This window comes from Nothobranchius furzeri, chromosome 14 (genome assembly GCF_043380555.1).
Source record: "Nothobranchius furzeri strain GRZ-AD chromosome 14, NfurGRZ-RIMD1, whole genome shotgun sequence".
Taxonomy (NCBI): Eukaryota; Metazoa; Chordata; class Actinopteri; order Cyprinodontiformes; family Nothobranchiidae; genus Nothobranchius; species Nothobranchius furzeri.
Genome location: NC_091754.1, coordinates 48,912,050 through 48,928,475, shown reverse-complemented (window position 1 = coordinate 48,928,475; position 16,426 = coordinate 48,912,050). Strand labels below are relative to the sequence as shown.

General features: G+C 44.6%; 1 protein-coding gene across 2 annotated transcripts; it reads right to left on the bottom strand.

Annotated features, from left to right (window-relative positions):
* Positions 1–1,208: 1,208 nt before the first annotated feature.
* Positions 1,209–10,293, bottom strand: LOC107381118 (RCC1 and BTB domain-containing protein 1). Of its 2 annotated transcripts, none has more exons than XM_015952667.3 (13): positions 10,203–10,293; positions 9,154–9,451; positions 8,917–9,067; positions 5,911–6,077; positions 5,663–5,821; positions 5,472–5,579; positions 5,264–5,406; positions 5,014–5,077; positions 3,296–3,422; positions 3,090–3,216; positions 2,843–2,994; positions 2,627–2,757; positions 1,209–1,561 (listed from the first exon to the last, which is right to left on the bottom strand). In XM_015952667.3, exons 2-13 carry the CDS (start codon positions 9,277–9,279, stop codon positions 1,421–1,423), a joined length of 1,596 nt encoding a protein of 531 aa, XP_015808153.1. In that variant the 5' UTR covers positions 9,280–9,451; positions 10,203–10,293; the 3' UTR covers positions 1,209–1,420. The 2 variants fall into 2 exon arrangements, with proteins under 2 accessions (XP_015808153.1, XP_015808152.1); XM_015952666.3 differs by lacking the exon at positions 10,203–10,293 and adding an exon at positions 10,057–10,154.
* Positions 10,294–16,426: the final 6,133 nt, after the last annotated feature.

The window sequence follows — 16,426 nt, the reverse complement described above, 5'->3', positions numbered from 1 at the left end:
CTGTCCCCAAGTAAAATAGCGAAAAAATTAGGAAAATCGTAGAAATTAATGTAATAAATTACATATAAATACTTTAAATGTCTTTGCAGCTAAATTTTAAGTACGTGTTTTAATGTTTTAGAATAACATCCGCCGTAATTTTCGCTAGCAAACTAGCCTAGCTCGACAGTTCCGGATTACTTCCGCGAACTATACAGACGTCTCTACAGGGGGCGGGGCTAATCCTCACTTTAGTTTTCTCAGAAAGTTTCAGCAATATTTTCACTTCAAATGAAAAGAAAACGGAACATTTAACATCGTCATCAAAAAAGTTTAATAAGTTTTTTATTCCAGCACAGAACATCAAATCTAAATATAAAAAGACAAGAGCAGCAATTCAAAATTTAAAACGTCAATGTTGTGATGTAAAAATAAGTATACAGATTTGAAAAAAGTAAAAAAAAAAAAAAAAAAGAATTCAATAAAACATATTTCCTTCTTGACCATCAACATTCAAACAAAACTGTAAACCTACAATTCACTGCTCAGTAACTCGCTTCAAAATGTAACAAGAATGTTCTCTAATTTCCAGATTCAAAGAGCATCGGGAAAAAGAAACCGAGAGTGAGACTGCATCCCAGTGTGTTCACTAATAAAAAAAATAAATCACAACCACACCTAGTCGATCAGAAGAAAACAAAAGTTAAGGTTTACAACATGTCTTTGGTAACTGGAGTCAAAGAAAAAGCATTTTCAACTAAAATATCCAAACAGATCTTATTGCTAATGTGTTGCTTTTTAGTGCAGTTTTTTTTTGTTTAAATCGGAAAATGAAAGATATCGGAACAAACCACATTCCTCATTTTGCAGCATTTAAACAGGCAGAAAAAGCTGGTAAGAACGTAAAAGAGCCTAAAAGATTTTAGAGTAACATCCTTTAAATTACCTTATGTCTGTTTACGATTACAAACCAGAATCACAGAACAAAATCCGGCCAGAGAAAACACACCCAAAGATAAGAATTTCACAATAAAAGTATACCTCAGTGGGTACATAAAACACTAGTGGCCAGCATGTGGAACAGATTCCCTTCATAAACTCAAAACTTTCAAGAGTTACGCTCAGTTTAACAGCTTTTAACAAAAACGGCTGTCCGTCCAGCTTTTTGGTTTCCCACCTGTGCAGTTAAGAAAAACAGGAATGTAACTAAACTGGCCAAGAACAAAAAAATAAACCTTAACAACAAAGTGCCGGGAGTTCCCAGAATGACTCCACAGGAAACGGCCAAAGTGCTGAATTCAAATGCACAGAAGCTGCAGCGTAAATTACAGTTAAGTATCATGTGCAACATGTTTGGTAAATGCCTAAGACATTTCAGTTTCCAGAGCTGTGGTGCCGTGTTGTTTTTCTGTTTTAAAGGGTGATGCAGCAAAAGCAACACTTAGTTCTTAAAGGCGCCGCAGCGGCTGGCTCTGCTGATGAACTCTTTGAGCATACCTCCGTCTACCTGCCAGAAGGCTGTGGTCTGAGTCACCTGAGTCAGATGGTTCACGCAAAACCTGAAGCAGAACTCTTCAAGGTCCTGTAATTAGAAAAAGCAAGATTAGAAAATAATATTTTCTCTATAGAAGATGACAAAGTGGTAACAGAAGATAATAATAGAGATGAGGATCACGGTATGGCCACTAGGGGTCATTGGAATAACAATGATTAAGGTGGGGTGGGACATGTTTGGAGCATATTTTGCCACAATACTTGAAATGCTCTTTACATGGCAACCGATAAAATAAACGTTATCAATAGATGAAAAATCTGAATTGTCTCTGAAATGTACAATCCTGGAAAAACCTCATCCAGTCGTTGTGAACGTCCCACTCTTAGTGATTTGATCCATCTATCCATCAAACTACCCCCCCCTCACACACACACACACACACACACACACACACACACACACACACACACACACACACACACACACACACACACACACACACACACAACACACACACACACACACACACACACACACACACACACACACACACACACACACACACACACACACACACACACACACACACACCTCAATGTGAACGAATCACGTGTTCTCGGCTCAGACAGGAAGTGAAGCCAGAGCCGTGCTAGCCATGTCAGCTAGCATACTAAAGGTTGGTTTACGCTTGACTTATCTGTGAGCTCCGCACCGCCAAATGACGTTATTTTAGAAACCACGCCCCTCAGCGTGGCCCAAGCTTTCAGCACTGCGCACCTAGGAAATTTTTTAACCACTCGGAAGATCCTGCGCGAAAAAAACATAACGGACTGGCAAGAGTCCGAGAATTGAGACAGGGAGCATTGCGCCATCGACCGCAACGCATGCCGGGATGCTGGTCACTGTGATAATTTTTTCAAAAACCTTTATTAACAGCTTTCAAACAATCAACCAAACGGTTATTTGAAAGAAATTTACATTCATTGCTTCTTTGTCTAAAAGTTTCAGAGCATCAACTAATGGTCCTAAAATGAACTACTTTCATTAGAAAATACATATTCCCGCAGCAATGGATTGTGGGTAATACCCACTGAAATGACCGCACGAGACAAAGTTAAGACTTAGCTACCAACAAACCAGCAGGAGCAGTACCTCTGCATCGTATCGTATGGCTGCAGACAGCAGCGTGAAGGCGTTGTCCACAGTGATCCCTCTCTTGATGATCTGCTGACACAGACGCTTCAGCTGATTCTCACAATAAGACGTGGCCAGATCCAGCAAGCCTGCAGCCGACACCCAAACACAAGAATACGATAGAAACATGCTTGAAGAACAAATGAGGGATTTGAAAAGCACAAGCAGGCTAACCGATGGCGTCCTCGGGCGGCAGCTCCACGGTGTCGGTGTAGAGGAACTGTAGGAAGGATCTGTAGACGGGGTAGGAGAACTGTCCGATCTCTATCACGTCCTGCTGACCCTCCGACCACTGGGAGCGAAACATTGAGCGGAAGTGCTCACATCTACTCGCACACAAAACAAACAAACCCACACTTTGATTTAAAGAAGGAAAAACAAACTAATTTTTACTTGTTACACCTGAAAAAAACAAGCCCACCTGATCTTCAGCACTGCTTTATGAACATGGATGCATTTGCCATCGACGCTGAACTTTAGGTCGGACGTTTCTGGACTGTCAAACTCCTTCCTGAGAGCCTCTGAAGCCGTCATGAAGTCATCGTGCTCTGGAACGAAACAACACAGTTCAGCGCGTCGCGTCTTTTTGCTGCACTTATTTGTCGCGCACTAAACAGTGAGTCTCACCCACGGACAAGAGGCGCCACATCACAGAGGGAGTGGCAAAGCAGGCGAAAACATCGTCGGTGGCGGTGAAGTGCGTCAGGTGGGGCAGGACCATGGACTGTCCTCGACACTGACCCCACATAAACACCTGAAAGATTTGATCAGCGTCAACAATTCAGAGCTAAAAACAGAAAAACCTGTCATAAACGAGAAGTGAGCCTCTTCCTATCGTATCTTCTCTCAGAGAGACCTCACAAGTGTATTGCGGAGGATGTTTCGGAATTTCAGGAAAGAACCGCCCTCTCCACGTTCAGAAAAAATGCACGCTCTGTTTACAAGTAGCTGCCGGTGTTATGTAGATTTGAGCACCCTCCTCGAGATCTGTTTCATCCACTCACAAGAAATGTGAGTCCAAACCGTAGCCCATAAAAATCACGCTGCACTGAGTAGTTCCATAACCTATACTCACGCCAAACATTCATTTTTGGTGGTTATGATTAGGGATGTCCCGTTCCGATACCGATATCGGTCCAAAAACACAGTATCGGATTATTTCGGACTGCATCAAAAATCTCCGACATTAGCAGTGCGTTACATTTGTAGCGTCATGAATGGCCTCTAATTTGTGACAAAGGTCACATTTTCCCAGCTGGGTCAAGCTGCACAACGCTACACATTCCATTCCAGCAGTTCTACCCAGCAGCGCCCAGATCCAGCATGCAACGTCCACGTAGAACAGTGCGTGCTAGCAAAGCAGCAATGAACAATGTCGGCCATGTGGCTGCATTTTTCGTTAAAGTCAGAAGAAGACAGTTTGGCTCGGTGCAACACTCGTCAAGCACAAGTTTCCCGTGGTGGAACAGAACCGGGGAAGTTTAATACGGATCACAAAACGTTGCACAAGGATTTTGGCAGTGTGTGAACTTTAAACTTTAGACACTCGACTTGTAGCAGTTGGTCAGTGAACATTGTTTTTTAACTCATGTCCCTAACCTCAGCTGTCAGTTTTTATACTTCCTGTGCCTGGCTTTGTTTTCCGTTTGAGTAAAATCACCTGATCAAGTCTTTTATACATTCCACATTATCGAACTAGTAAAAGTATGTATGGTTTGTGCCGATATATCGGACTGGTATCGGGATCGGGCAATATTGAAGGCTGCAACAGCGGTATCGTATCGGAAGTGAAAAAGTTGCATCGTCCCTCATTGTGATTTAGGTTTTTTTTGTGATTTGATGGCTCCAACTCACAGCTGGGCGGAGCAGAAACAGAACTCGACGGGGAAACTCAAATCGACATAACGGCGAACTTTAGCTTTCCGGTCGAGCAGAAAACAGGCAACCTTCGCTTTTGGTGCACGCCATCGTTGAAAATGGTCTCCTTTAAAAACTCTGCTCTTACTTCTAACTGCTGAGGCCTTTCTCTTCTTATCGTAGACTTCAAAGACACTTTTCTCTTGCGACTCTCGGCCATTTTCAAAAGAACCCGGTGAGAACGGCGAGGAATGATGGCTACCGCTCTAGAATGTGCAGGAAGTGAAAACTAACCCAGGAACAAGCACGTACGACGACGGTCCCACGAGAGCTTCACCAGAACGATCGACAGTTTTACGGACCAACGGTTCAGATGATCCACCGAGAAGTAAAAGATCCTCCGCAACACCTTTAAAAATTCTTGTTACAATTAAGCGTAGCTCCATGAAACTTATAAGAGTAGGAAATGTGGTAAACGACAAAAATACCTTGCCGCTTTGAGTCTTAGCTGCTGAGGTGTGTGTAGAGTGGCAGGCAGCAACTTCTACAACCCTGTTGGATTAGAGACGAGTTAATAAAGAATGTAGAAAAACAGCAACGACCACTATTCTTAGCCACTGATTGTGCTTTTATACAGAGAAGTTAAACGACAGAGGGTGGAAACGAAGAAAGGAAGCAGGAAGGGTCTGAACTCCGCCTACCACTAAACAACACAACAAGGCGTCCTCTCCACCGTACCTCTCTTTGTCGACCATGATTTGAACAGGACTGAGGTGGTTGCTCTTGTTTCTAGTTCCCAGCTGGCCGTAAGTGTTTGCTCCCCAGGCGTACAGCAGCCCTTCGTCTGTTAGCGCCAGGCAGTGAGCGTAGCCTGCAACAACCTGGAGGACAGAGCGGACGTAGACACACACGTGCATAATGTGTTTCTGTTCACGGTGATGCTTACCTGTTGAATGCACACCCCCTGGAGTGTAGCCAGGCGGCAAGGACACAGCTGGTTTCCATTATTCCCAATACCCAGCTGCCCGTTCCCGTTGTAGCCCCATCCATAAACCTGAACAAGAGATGAAACAATCCTGTTTTCTTGCTGCACCCTTATTCTCAAGGAGAAACAAAACATTAAATTGAAACCTTCACCTCTCCGTTGTCGATTAAAGCCAAGGAGGACGTCTGTCCACACGTGATTCCCACTGCAGCCTTCCCCTGGAGGCAGCCAGTGACCTTCCTGGGGTACGGCTGGTTGGTTGTGGAGCCAGAACCCACCTGGCCACAGTTATTATAACCCCACGCAAACACCTACAGGGAGGGAGGACGTTCACTTGCTGCGTATCAGTACGGTAGTCGTTTACCCTAAAACGATAGCTGGAGTGCTCAGAACTTCTTACCTCTCCATCCTGAGTGAGGGCCAGAGAATGATGCGAGCCACACGCCACCTCGGTCACTTTCTTACTCTGCAGGTTGTTGGTGATCAGCGCCGGCGACAGGCCTGCGCTGGTCGTGTTGTTCCCCAGCTGGCTGTAAACGTTGTGCCCCCAAGCGAACAACTGGCCATCTTTGATAAAGAAAGGGAACATTTTAACAGTTGGTCCTCAACTTGTGCTTCAAGCTAGACGTGGCAGGGAGGAACAGTAACACACTTCCTGTAATTAGTTGTATTCCAGTAAAAACACAACAAACTAGCTTGGGTCTATTTTTCTAAATTCAGGGTTAAACCAAACAAAGTGTTGGAATGGCGGATCACTGAAGTGATCCCAGATCCAAATACAGAAGATTCCCACATAAAGAGCCCTAAGCAGTTTCACCATTAACATTTGAAAATGCGCCATAATTTGCAAAGCAAAAAGTTTTAATTTTTTTTTATTTTGAGAAAGGAAACCTCTAAAGGTAAAACAATGTATGTCAACATTAGGCCCCTCCCCTTATTTCATGACTGAAAGCGATGCAGATGGACGGCTCACTTGTGTCCTGGATTGTGGATTACCTCACAGAGATAGGATACAGTGGTCTCCAACGTGGGGGTCCCACAAGGAGCCGTTCTCTCCACCTTCCTCTTCACCCTAACCACTGACTGCACCTACTGTAGTGAAACTTGCCACCTTCAGAGGTTTTCTGGTGACTCTGCAGTGGTTGGTTGTGTTACTGGGGATGAGGAGACGGGAGTATCGGGCAGCGGGGGACTCTGGTCACATGATGTGAGCAGAACCAGCTGTGGCTGAACGTGACAAAGACTATAATGACCCACACTTGTAGAGCGCCTTTCAGAGTCAGCGGACTCTGAAGTGATTTACACTACAGTGCATTATTCATCCATTCACACACATTCACACACGGACTACGACACTCACCACAAGATCACTATGGTGGTGGGCCCCATATGGAACATATGTGGGCAAGCTGGACGGGTCCCAGCAGGGTTTGTCTGCAGTTTCCACAGTGGCCCCACGGGGGTTTACTCGCAAAGACTCTAAACCGCCTGAAAACCCATGTATGGCCCGTTATGCCATCCATGGCAATCCCTTGTGGGGCCACCATGGAAACCGTGGACAAACCCGGCTGGGACCCATCCAGCTTGTCTATATATATTCCATATGGGGCCCACATATGTATGCTGGTTGAGCAGTGACGTTGGTTTGAATCCCTGGGGTTGCAGCGGACATAGTGGAGGATTACACATACCTGCGAGTGCACACTGACAATAAACTAACCGGGCAAGCCCCCTTATATATGTGAATATATACAGGGTATCTGCAGGGTTAAGGGAGCCAAATTTAAGACTTTTTAAGACATTTTTAAGGCCACTTTGACCAAATTTAAGCTATTTTTAAAAATTTAATTTAAGCTATAATTTTCAGCTATTGCCTGGAACCGGTGCTAACCACGTCGCAAACGTGAGATTACCCACCCAGTTACCATTAAACTTGCACTTCCCCATGGCACAAGCTCCCACTAGCTTAACCAGCTAATGTGCTCATCTAAAAATAGCCCTCTTTCACAACCAACTGAATGTGTACGGTTCCGCTTATGCCAACATCATACACAAAAAATGCTGAACACTAGAAATTCTTGTTCATTGGGTCTGTGGTAATTTAAGACCTTTGGAAACTGTTTTAAGTATTATTTGTCATTTTTAAGGATTTTTAAGGCCTTAAATTTAGAAAAGCAAATTTAAGACTTTTTAAGGACCCACGGATACCCTGTATATAGTATGGCCACATCACAATGACAGCTGCTATTGGGTGGGATCTATGGTTGTCATTAAAACCGTCTCCACATGCCATTGGACGGAGAAAAACGGGACATACACACTGCTATGAATGTCAGTCAACAGGGCCGTCTACCATACTCTGTTAAAGAAAATGCATTAAGCACCTCTATCTGCTCTTGACTCGAAGAAAAGTCCAAGTCCAAGGTTGATGCCAAAGCCATTTCAAATGAGCCGCTGCCATCTTAGTTTCACTCAGCCGCAGTAACATCCCACCGTTAGCGGTACTGTAACTCTCGCATTGGTAGCGGGACTTTTATCTTGTTTACTATTGGTATTATTTCCTTATTTTCTATCCAATTGTCTGGAGCAACTATTTTTCTGGTTTCTATTTATCTATGATTTTTCTTCAGGATTAGTAAAGTATAGAGATGGACAATTTATCGGCATCAATATCGGTATTGGCCGATGTTAGTCATTTAACATATCGGTATCTGTCCGATAAATAAAACCGGGCCAATATTTTTTCCATCTTGTCTCTATTTGTTTGCCTGTTTCAGAGGGTGGTGGTGGGGTGGGGGGGATTGCTTAGTCATGTGAACATAAGCATAAATATGTGTGGTGTGTGTACATAATAATGTAAATTTGGCTATAATTTTCATTTTATACAAAATTGCTGATTTTAGAAGCATTAATGTCAGTTTATCTGTATCGGCAAATATTGATTATCGGCCATAACAGTGATCTTCATATCGGATATCGGCCCAAAAGTTTCCTATCGGTGCATCACTAGTAAAGTATTCTGACTCTGCTTACAGTTGGAAGCAACATCTGTCGTCCGTTAACGAGCACCTCTAGCCAGCCAACAGAATTAAAACACAATTATTACTCTCGCGTTATGCTGTTTATTCATTTATAGATATTTTAAGACAGTTGACCATATGAAATGTCACCAACTCTGCCTCAGTCTAGATACGTCCATAAACATGCGCACACTTTGTGATTGACCTCTGTACGGAAGCTGATGTCTAACGCTATTGGCTAATGCCGAGTAGCACTCAGTTATATTACATGTTTTTTTTTAATGGATTTCTAAAATAATCCTGAAGGTGAAAACTCAGATTGCTGCTTTCATGTAAAGGTGAGTAACAGTAAATCCATTCCACAGCTGGTATGAGCGATGACCTGCCTTCGGTAGCCAACAGGACGTGGGGTCCACTGCCGTAGCTCAGACTGACCACCTTCTTTCCTTGCAGAAAATCCAGTTTTTTTGGTACAATGGTGCTCACACTGTCTCCTGTCCCAAGGCAGCCACTGCAGTTCAACCCAAATGCAAATACCTGCCAAATAAATTATACACACATCAACACACACACATAATAATATAACAACAGGCAACTAGAAACTGAAGGCTCATCACACACACCTCATTTGCATGCGTGATGTAGATGGCTTCATTCGCTGATGTTCCAAAGATGTAAACCTGTCGGACTGCAGCTTGTTCCTGAGCACTCAGCACTGACAACAGAGGCCACTTACTGACATCCACCATTGCTCCAGCTAAACCCAGTTTTTCTTGGTCTTGTGGATGATGATGATGAGTTATGGATGACGGGGGAGAGGAGGGGGGAACTGGATAAAGAGGGGAAGGGAGGAAATTAAGAGGAGGTGGTGATGCTGGTGGAGGCGATGAGCAAGGGTCAGAAGAACCATCCCAGCTGACACTTTAAATGAAAGAGCAAACAAATATTGGTTAAAACAGGCGATTTTGGAGAGAAATTTACATTTTCCTCCTTTATACCATCAAATCATCGCACCAAAAACAACACTTGATGAATGCGACAAGCGATTTTGTTTACAAACTATATAAAACACAAAATTCCTTCATAAAAAGGAGCACTTCCTGTCATGGCAGTGAGGGGACGGCAAGCGAAGCAGGACATGCTCCTGTGCGGTTTGAGTTTAAATGACGTCTAATGACATTACAACACGTCACTTTATGTTAAAATCAAAACGAAATACTTAAAATATATGCGCCACAAAAATGTGTAGGGTTTGTCTGGCGTTTTATTTTAAAACAAGTGAACTTTCCTAAATTGTTGAATTTTCTGAGTGAGTCTGGTGAGATGTTCCCTTCACTCGAGTCAGACCAAACACACGAGCATGAACAGCGACAACAAGCAGCTTCGTTTAATTTAAGTCTTCTACTTTAAGCCGAAAGTAAAACTCAATAGTAAATTAGTCTTTCATTCGAGGCAGGAGGTAAAGTTAGCGCAAAACTAACAAAAAGCTGCGAGCTTAGCTTAAACGTTAACTTTGCTTTTCCTACCTACAGCATCGCTGCATAACGAGTCAGCTGTAAACAAACACACAGGCGTTAAAACCGATTCAACAGTCACTCGCTGTCAGGCAAAAACGCGCACTTCTATAAACGACCAGACATTTCACTGAAGAAAACAAAATAAAATCGATTACCCAGTGATGTAAACAAACTACGCTGCCCAACAACAAGCTGCGCGTGCGTTTTCTTCATTGCTCTTAAAACAGAGCCGATTTGGGATTCGTGTAAACCCACCACTGCCCCCTTCAGGCCACAACAAGAATGCGTGGAAAAAAGATTTTAAGTCATTTATTTATTTAAATGCTTCCACGTTGCCTTGTGCTTTGTAGAGATAATCTCTTAAATTTTTGTGAAACTCGTCATTATAACTCTTAACTAGGATGTCCCTCTCCCCCTTTATTCTGCAGCGGGGGGTGGGTGGGTGGGATGGGCGCTAATTCTCATTTTTTGGATCTTACAACGACAGAAGAAGAGCGCTTACGTAAACTGCGTAACAATTGTTCCAGCGGAGATTTGGGGCTTCACGGTTTCTTGTAGCATTTGATTAACATCGCAGTGACTGAAAACTGTAAATTATTTTGAGTACAAAAATATCTGTTGAACTTTCTTACTGATGTGGGTGTTGTTGGACGTTCAAAACGTTTTTTCTTTTTTTTTTTTTTCTCTCCTGCGTCCTTACAGCAGCCTGGACTCACTGCTCGTTTTTATAGGTAGAAAATTCTGTCACCCTGGTGTTAATCCATAACAGTCATATGAGTGTAATAAAACAGTTTAATTTGCTTTATCTACCTCCTAAATATCCTCCTAAAACGGATTATCTGGCCGTGACAGGATCTGTGACACAGTCAAAATGGCGGTGGTGGGAACCTCCCATTTGGGCACAAAAACTTATAATTCAAGCCTGTGGACACGGATTGTCCAGTATATATGTCAATGGTTTAACAGTACAATAGATTCTATTTTATTCTAATAGAATAGAATACTGTAATATTTTATTGTTATACCTGGAAGTACAAACGAGTAAAAACAAGGGTGCTTCCACCACCATGCACACTCAAAAAAGTAATCCTGAGGTTTGGAAAATCCGTATTATGTATCTTCAACAACAGCTTAAAATGGCTCCGGTGACGTTAGTTGTACCCCTGCTCCTGCACACCTGATTAAATGGTTGAATCACCTGTTCAGCAGCTCATCGAGCTCTGCAGAAGCCTGTCAATCAGCACTGATTCAAACCAGAAGTGTTGGAGCAGGAAAACAACTAAAACACGCTGGGTATGTGACTCGAGGGTCTTCAGTCAAGGTTCAAAGGCTGAAAAATCATCTCTGTGCATTGTACATACTATTGTTCACATAACAGGATGCTTGTGAAAGCATAAACATCAAATGCCTTATGAAATCACATTTCCATTAAGAAAATAAAAGCCTTTCTTGACCAACAAAATCTTTATTATTTATACATGGAGCAACCAGTGAAATACCATAAAATCAAGTGATTGAGTGCAGTTCAAAAACACATTTTTAAATTAAAGGACCATCTTGATTTCAGTTACATCTACCAGTGTTATCCGCTGAGGTCTTTATGCAGTTTTCACATAACTTTCCTTTTTTTTTTTACTAAAAATTTCAGGTAAGTTCATAAATTTTTCATGTTATTGCACCAACATGGTGGTGGTCGGAGGGACCGGTGGCGCCTGTGCTCGGCGGCCTCGCCTTTGCCAGTGCACCCCAGGGCAGCTGTGGCTACATCGTAACTCATCCCCACCAGTGTGTGAATGTGTGTGTGAATGGATGAATGATACACTGTAGTGTAAAGCACTTTGGAGTCCTTACTCTGAGAGGCACTATACAAGTGCGGGTCATTTATCATTTATGATTTAACAACAGTTATGAATGCAATCATATTTTTCCGTTATTCAATTAAAGATTTAATTATGTTGAGTGAAAATGTAGTAAGTCGGGCTCGTTCCTAGTGAGAGTTGGACTCCGCCAAGGCTGCCCTTTGTCACAGATTCTGTTCATAACCTTTATGGACAGGATTTCTAGGCGCAGCCAAGGTGTGGAGGGCATCCGTTTTGGTGGCCTGAGGATCAGGTCTCTGCTTTTTGCAGATGATGTGGTCCTGTTGGCTTCATCAGAACGTGATCTTCAGCTTTTGCTGGAGCAGTTCGTAGCCAAGTGTGAAGCAGCTGGGATGAGAATCAGCTCCTCTAAATCTGAGACCATGGTCTTGAGTCAGAAAAGGGTAGAATGCCTTCTCCAGGTCAGGGATGAGGTCCTGCCCCAAGTGGAGGAGTGTAAGTATATCGGGGTCTTGTTCACGAGTGAGGGAAAACTGGAGCGTGAGATCGATAGGCGGATTGGTGCTGCATCTGCAGTGATGCGGGCGTTGTACCGGTCTGTTGTGGTTAAGAGAGAACTGAGTCAGAAGGCGAAGCTCTCGATTTACCGGTCGATGTACGTTCCTACCCTCACCTATGGTCATGAGCTTTGGGTGGTGACCGAAAGAACGAGATTGCGGATACAAGCGGCTGAAATGAGTTTTCTCTGAAGAGTGGCTGGGCTCTCCCTTAGAGATAGGGTGAGAAGCAAGGTTATTCGGGAGGGGTTCGGAGTAGACCCGCTGCTCCTCCACATCGAGAGGAGCCAGTTGAGGTGGCTCGGGCATCTGGTCAGGATGCCTCCTGGATGCCTCCCTGGTGAGGTTGTCCAGGCACGTCCAACCAGGAGGAGACCTAAAGGTAGACCCAGGACACGGTGGAGGGACTATGTCTCTCACCTGGCCAGGGAACGCCTTGGGATTCCCCCGGAGGAGCTGGCCCAAGTGGCTGGGGAGAGGTGAGTCTGGGCCTCTCGCCTTAGGCTACTGCCCCCGCGACCCGACTCCGGATAAGCGGATGAAAATGGATGGATGGATGGATGGATGGATGGAGCGTGAAAATGTTGCATCAAAAATTTTAAATAAATGTCAGTGAAATTTTTTAGAGTGCAAACTAGCAATATTCTTCATTTGATTTATGTGCACTTACTGCAACCTCATGCAGCTGCTGCGCTGGTCCTTGTTGTGGATATCTCCCTGAGCCAACAGATCAACAGATCTGAGAGGATGAAGCTTCCAGTCCACAAATCTGCCTCTCAGAGGAAAATCCTGTCTGGATAATAAATCACCTTTGCTTTATGGGCTTATTTATCTCACAAATACTTTAATCTGCTGTGACCATCCTAACAGCCTCCCAGCTTTTTAATGTTTGTTGTTTAGTTGACGTTTTGCCCTGAGCTCCATCTGCCAGCTCATCCTCTGTGTTGGGACGCTGACGCCGCCACACGGCTAACGGGATTAGTTCCAGAAAGTTCTGTTTTGTAATTAGTTGTTTCTGCCAGCTGAGTTTTAAAAATGCAAATGTCCTGCTCAGACTCAGGCACAGCCTTGGCTGTCACAGGCTGCTGGTGTTCCCAAAAAAATGTTGGCATGACCTTTGTGAACAAACAACTTTAGCTTTAAATGATTTAGTTAAATGTTATGGAAATATAAAATGTCACAGATTACAGCTTTAAGATTAAGGTCGAGGGTTTAATTAGATGATTTTTAGATGTCAACTGGGGCTATGGTTGGATGGTGGAAGGAATACTTTGAGGAGCTCCTCAATCCCACCTACGCGCATTTCGAGGAGAAACCAGAGCCGGGAGACCTGGGGATGGACTGTCCAATCTCGGGGGCAGAAGTTGCTGAGGTAGTCAAACAACTACACAGCGGCGGAGCCCCGGGGGCGGATGAGGTTCGTCCTGGGTATCTCAAGGCTATGGATGTTGTAGGGCTGTCATGGTTGACACGTCTCTGCAACATTGCGTGGTCATCGGGGGCAGTTCCTGTCGAGTGGCAGACCGGGGTGGTGGTCCCCATCTTTAAGAAGGGTGACCTGAGGGTGTGTTCCAACTATAGGGGGGTCACACTCCTCAGCCTCCCTGGAAAGGTCTACTCCAAGGTACTGGTCCGATCGATAGTTGAATCTCAGATTGAGGAGGAGCAATGTGTTTTTCGTCCTGGCTGTGGAACTGTGGATCAGCTCTATACCCTTGCAAGGGTGATGGAGGGGGCATGGGAGTTTGCCCAACCAATCCACATGTGTTTTGTGGATATGGAGAAGGCTTATGATCGTGGCCCCAGGGGCACCCTGTGGGGGACGCTCCAGGAGTATGGGGTGGGTGGCTTTCTGTTAAGGCCCATTCAGTCCCTTTACCAGAGGAGCGTGAGTTTGGTCTGCATAGCCGGTAGTAAGTTGGACCTGTTCCCGGTGAGGGTTGGACTCCGCCAGGGCTGCCCTTTGTCACCGGTTCTGTTCATTACCTTTATGGACAGAATTTCTAGGCGCAGCCGAGGTGTGGAGTGTGTCGAGTTTGGTGACAGGAGAATCTCATCTCTGCTTTTTGCGGATGATGTGGTCCTCCTAGCTTCATCCAGCTCTGACCTTCAACTCTTGCTGGGTAGGTTCGCGGCCGAGTGTGAAGCGGCTGGGATGAGGATCAGCACCTCCAAATCTGAGACCATGGTTCTCGACCGGAAAAGGGTGGCTTGCCAACTCCGGGTCGGGTGAGAGGTCCTAGCTCAAGTGGAGGAGTTTAAGTATCTCGGGGTCTTGTTCACGAGTGAGGGTAGGAGGGATCGGGAGATCGACAGGCGGATTGGTTCAGCGTCTGCAGTGATGCGGACGCTGAACCGATCTGTCGTGGTGAAGAGGGAGCTGAGCCAGAAAGCCAGGCTCTCGATTTACCAGTCGATCTACGTCCCAATCCTCACCTATGGTCATGAGCTTTGGGTAATGACCGAAAGAACAAGATCGCGGATACAAGCGGCCGAAATGAGTTTCCTCCGTAGGGTGGCCGGGCTCAGCCTTAGAGATAGGGTGAGGAGCTCGGACATTCGGGAGGGACTCGGAGTAGAACCGCTGCTTCTCCGGATTGAAAGGAGTCAGTTGAGGTGGTTTGGGCATCTGGTCAGGATGCCTCCTGGATGCCTCCCTGGGGAGGTGTTTCGGGCATGTCCTGCCGGCAGGAGGCCCCCGGGTCGACCCAGGACATGTTGGAGAGGTTACATCTCCAATCTGGTCCGGGAACGTCTTGGGGTCCTGCTGGAGGAGCCGGTGGAGGTGGCCAGGGAGAGGACGGTCTGGAGCTCCCTAGTTGGGATGCTGCCCCCGCGACCCGGACCCGGATAAGCGGAGGAAGATGACGACAACGATTTTTAGAACAACTTGCTTTAGAAAAAGATTAGTCCCTTGGTGGATTTCTTTAGTTTTTTTTTTTTTTGCTTTTTATTTAACTTTTTGTAAAACACAAAGACAGATATTTAATAAATACCCTGATGATGCCTGAAACTTGTGGGAAAAGTCTGCAGACTAATGAGACAAAAATCTAACTTCATGAAAAGTGTGTCCAGTTACATGTAAGAAAAAGAACAGCATAACAACAACAAAGCAAGGTGGTGGCAGTGTGATGGGATGGAGCTGCTTTGCTGCTTCAAGAGCTACCTGCTGTAACTGATGGAACCATGGATCCTGCTCTGAACGTTCTGACCTTAAACAGGTCATTCATGCTGGAAAACCCTCCAATGGGGCTGAATTCAGACTATTATGTAAGGAAGAGAGGGCTAAACGCCGTCACAATGATATGAGACACACTGGCTTTTAGGCACTGTTTATAGTGGGGACGGCGTGCTGCTGACCTCGACTCGGGAAGTTATGGATCGGAGGGCGGTGTAATGTTAATAAATAGTATATTGGGTTATGTAAATTGCTTTAAGAGCTATTTATATTACTAACACTACTTGTGACCAATAAGCTGTGATACTCTATTTAAATATAGAACATCACCTTGCCTGGTCTTTATTTGTTTTAGTCAGAAGATTCTAGGGTTCTTTTATTCATTAGGGAATTGTACACACTTTGTTTTGATTCAAGAAACAGTCAGGTTTATAAAAATAAGAATTTATTTTACAACAATTAAGACTTGACAAATTGTTAAACTCTTATTTACTGAGACTGGATGCGAACTAAAGGATGGTGTCTGGAACTTATGTGTTACATATAATGTAATCAGAATCTCCGAATCTCAGAGATTTGAGTTCTGGATGAAAAAGAATTTGGTTTGTTTAGCTATAAATAGACTGTTAGCAAGACCACATCCAGATGCAATCTCACTGTGTTCTACCTCACCCTTTGATGACCCTCGTCACAGATCCGGAGGTCAGAGAGGTCGAATGACCTCGGGGCACACAGGTCCGGTAGACTGACCGCAAGCACCGACTTCTCCAGTCCAGAGTTGTCTCGGGTAGCACAGACGGATGGAACCCGGGGTCTGGGACTCT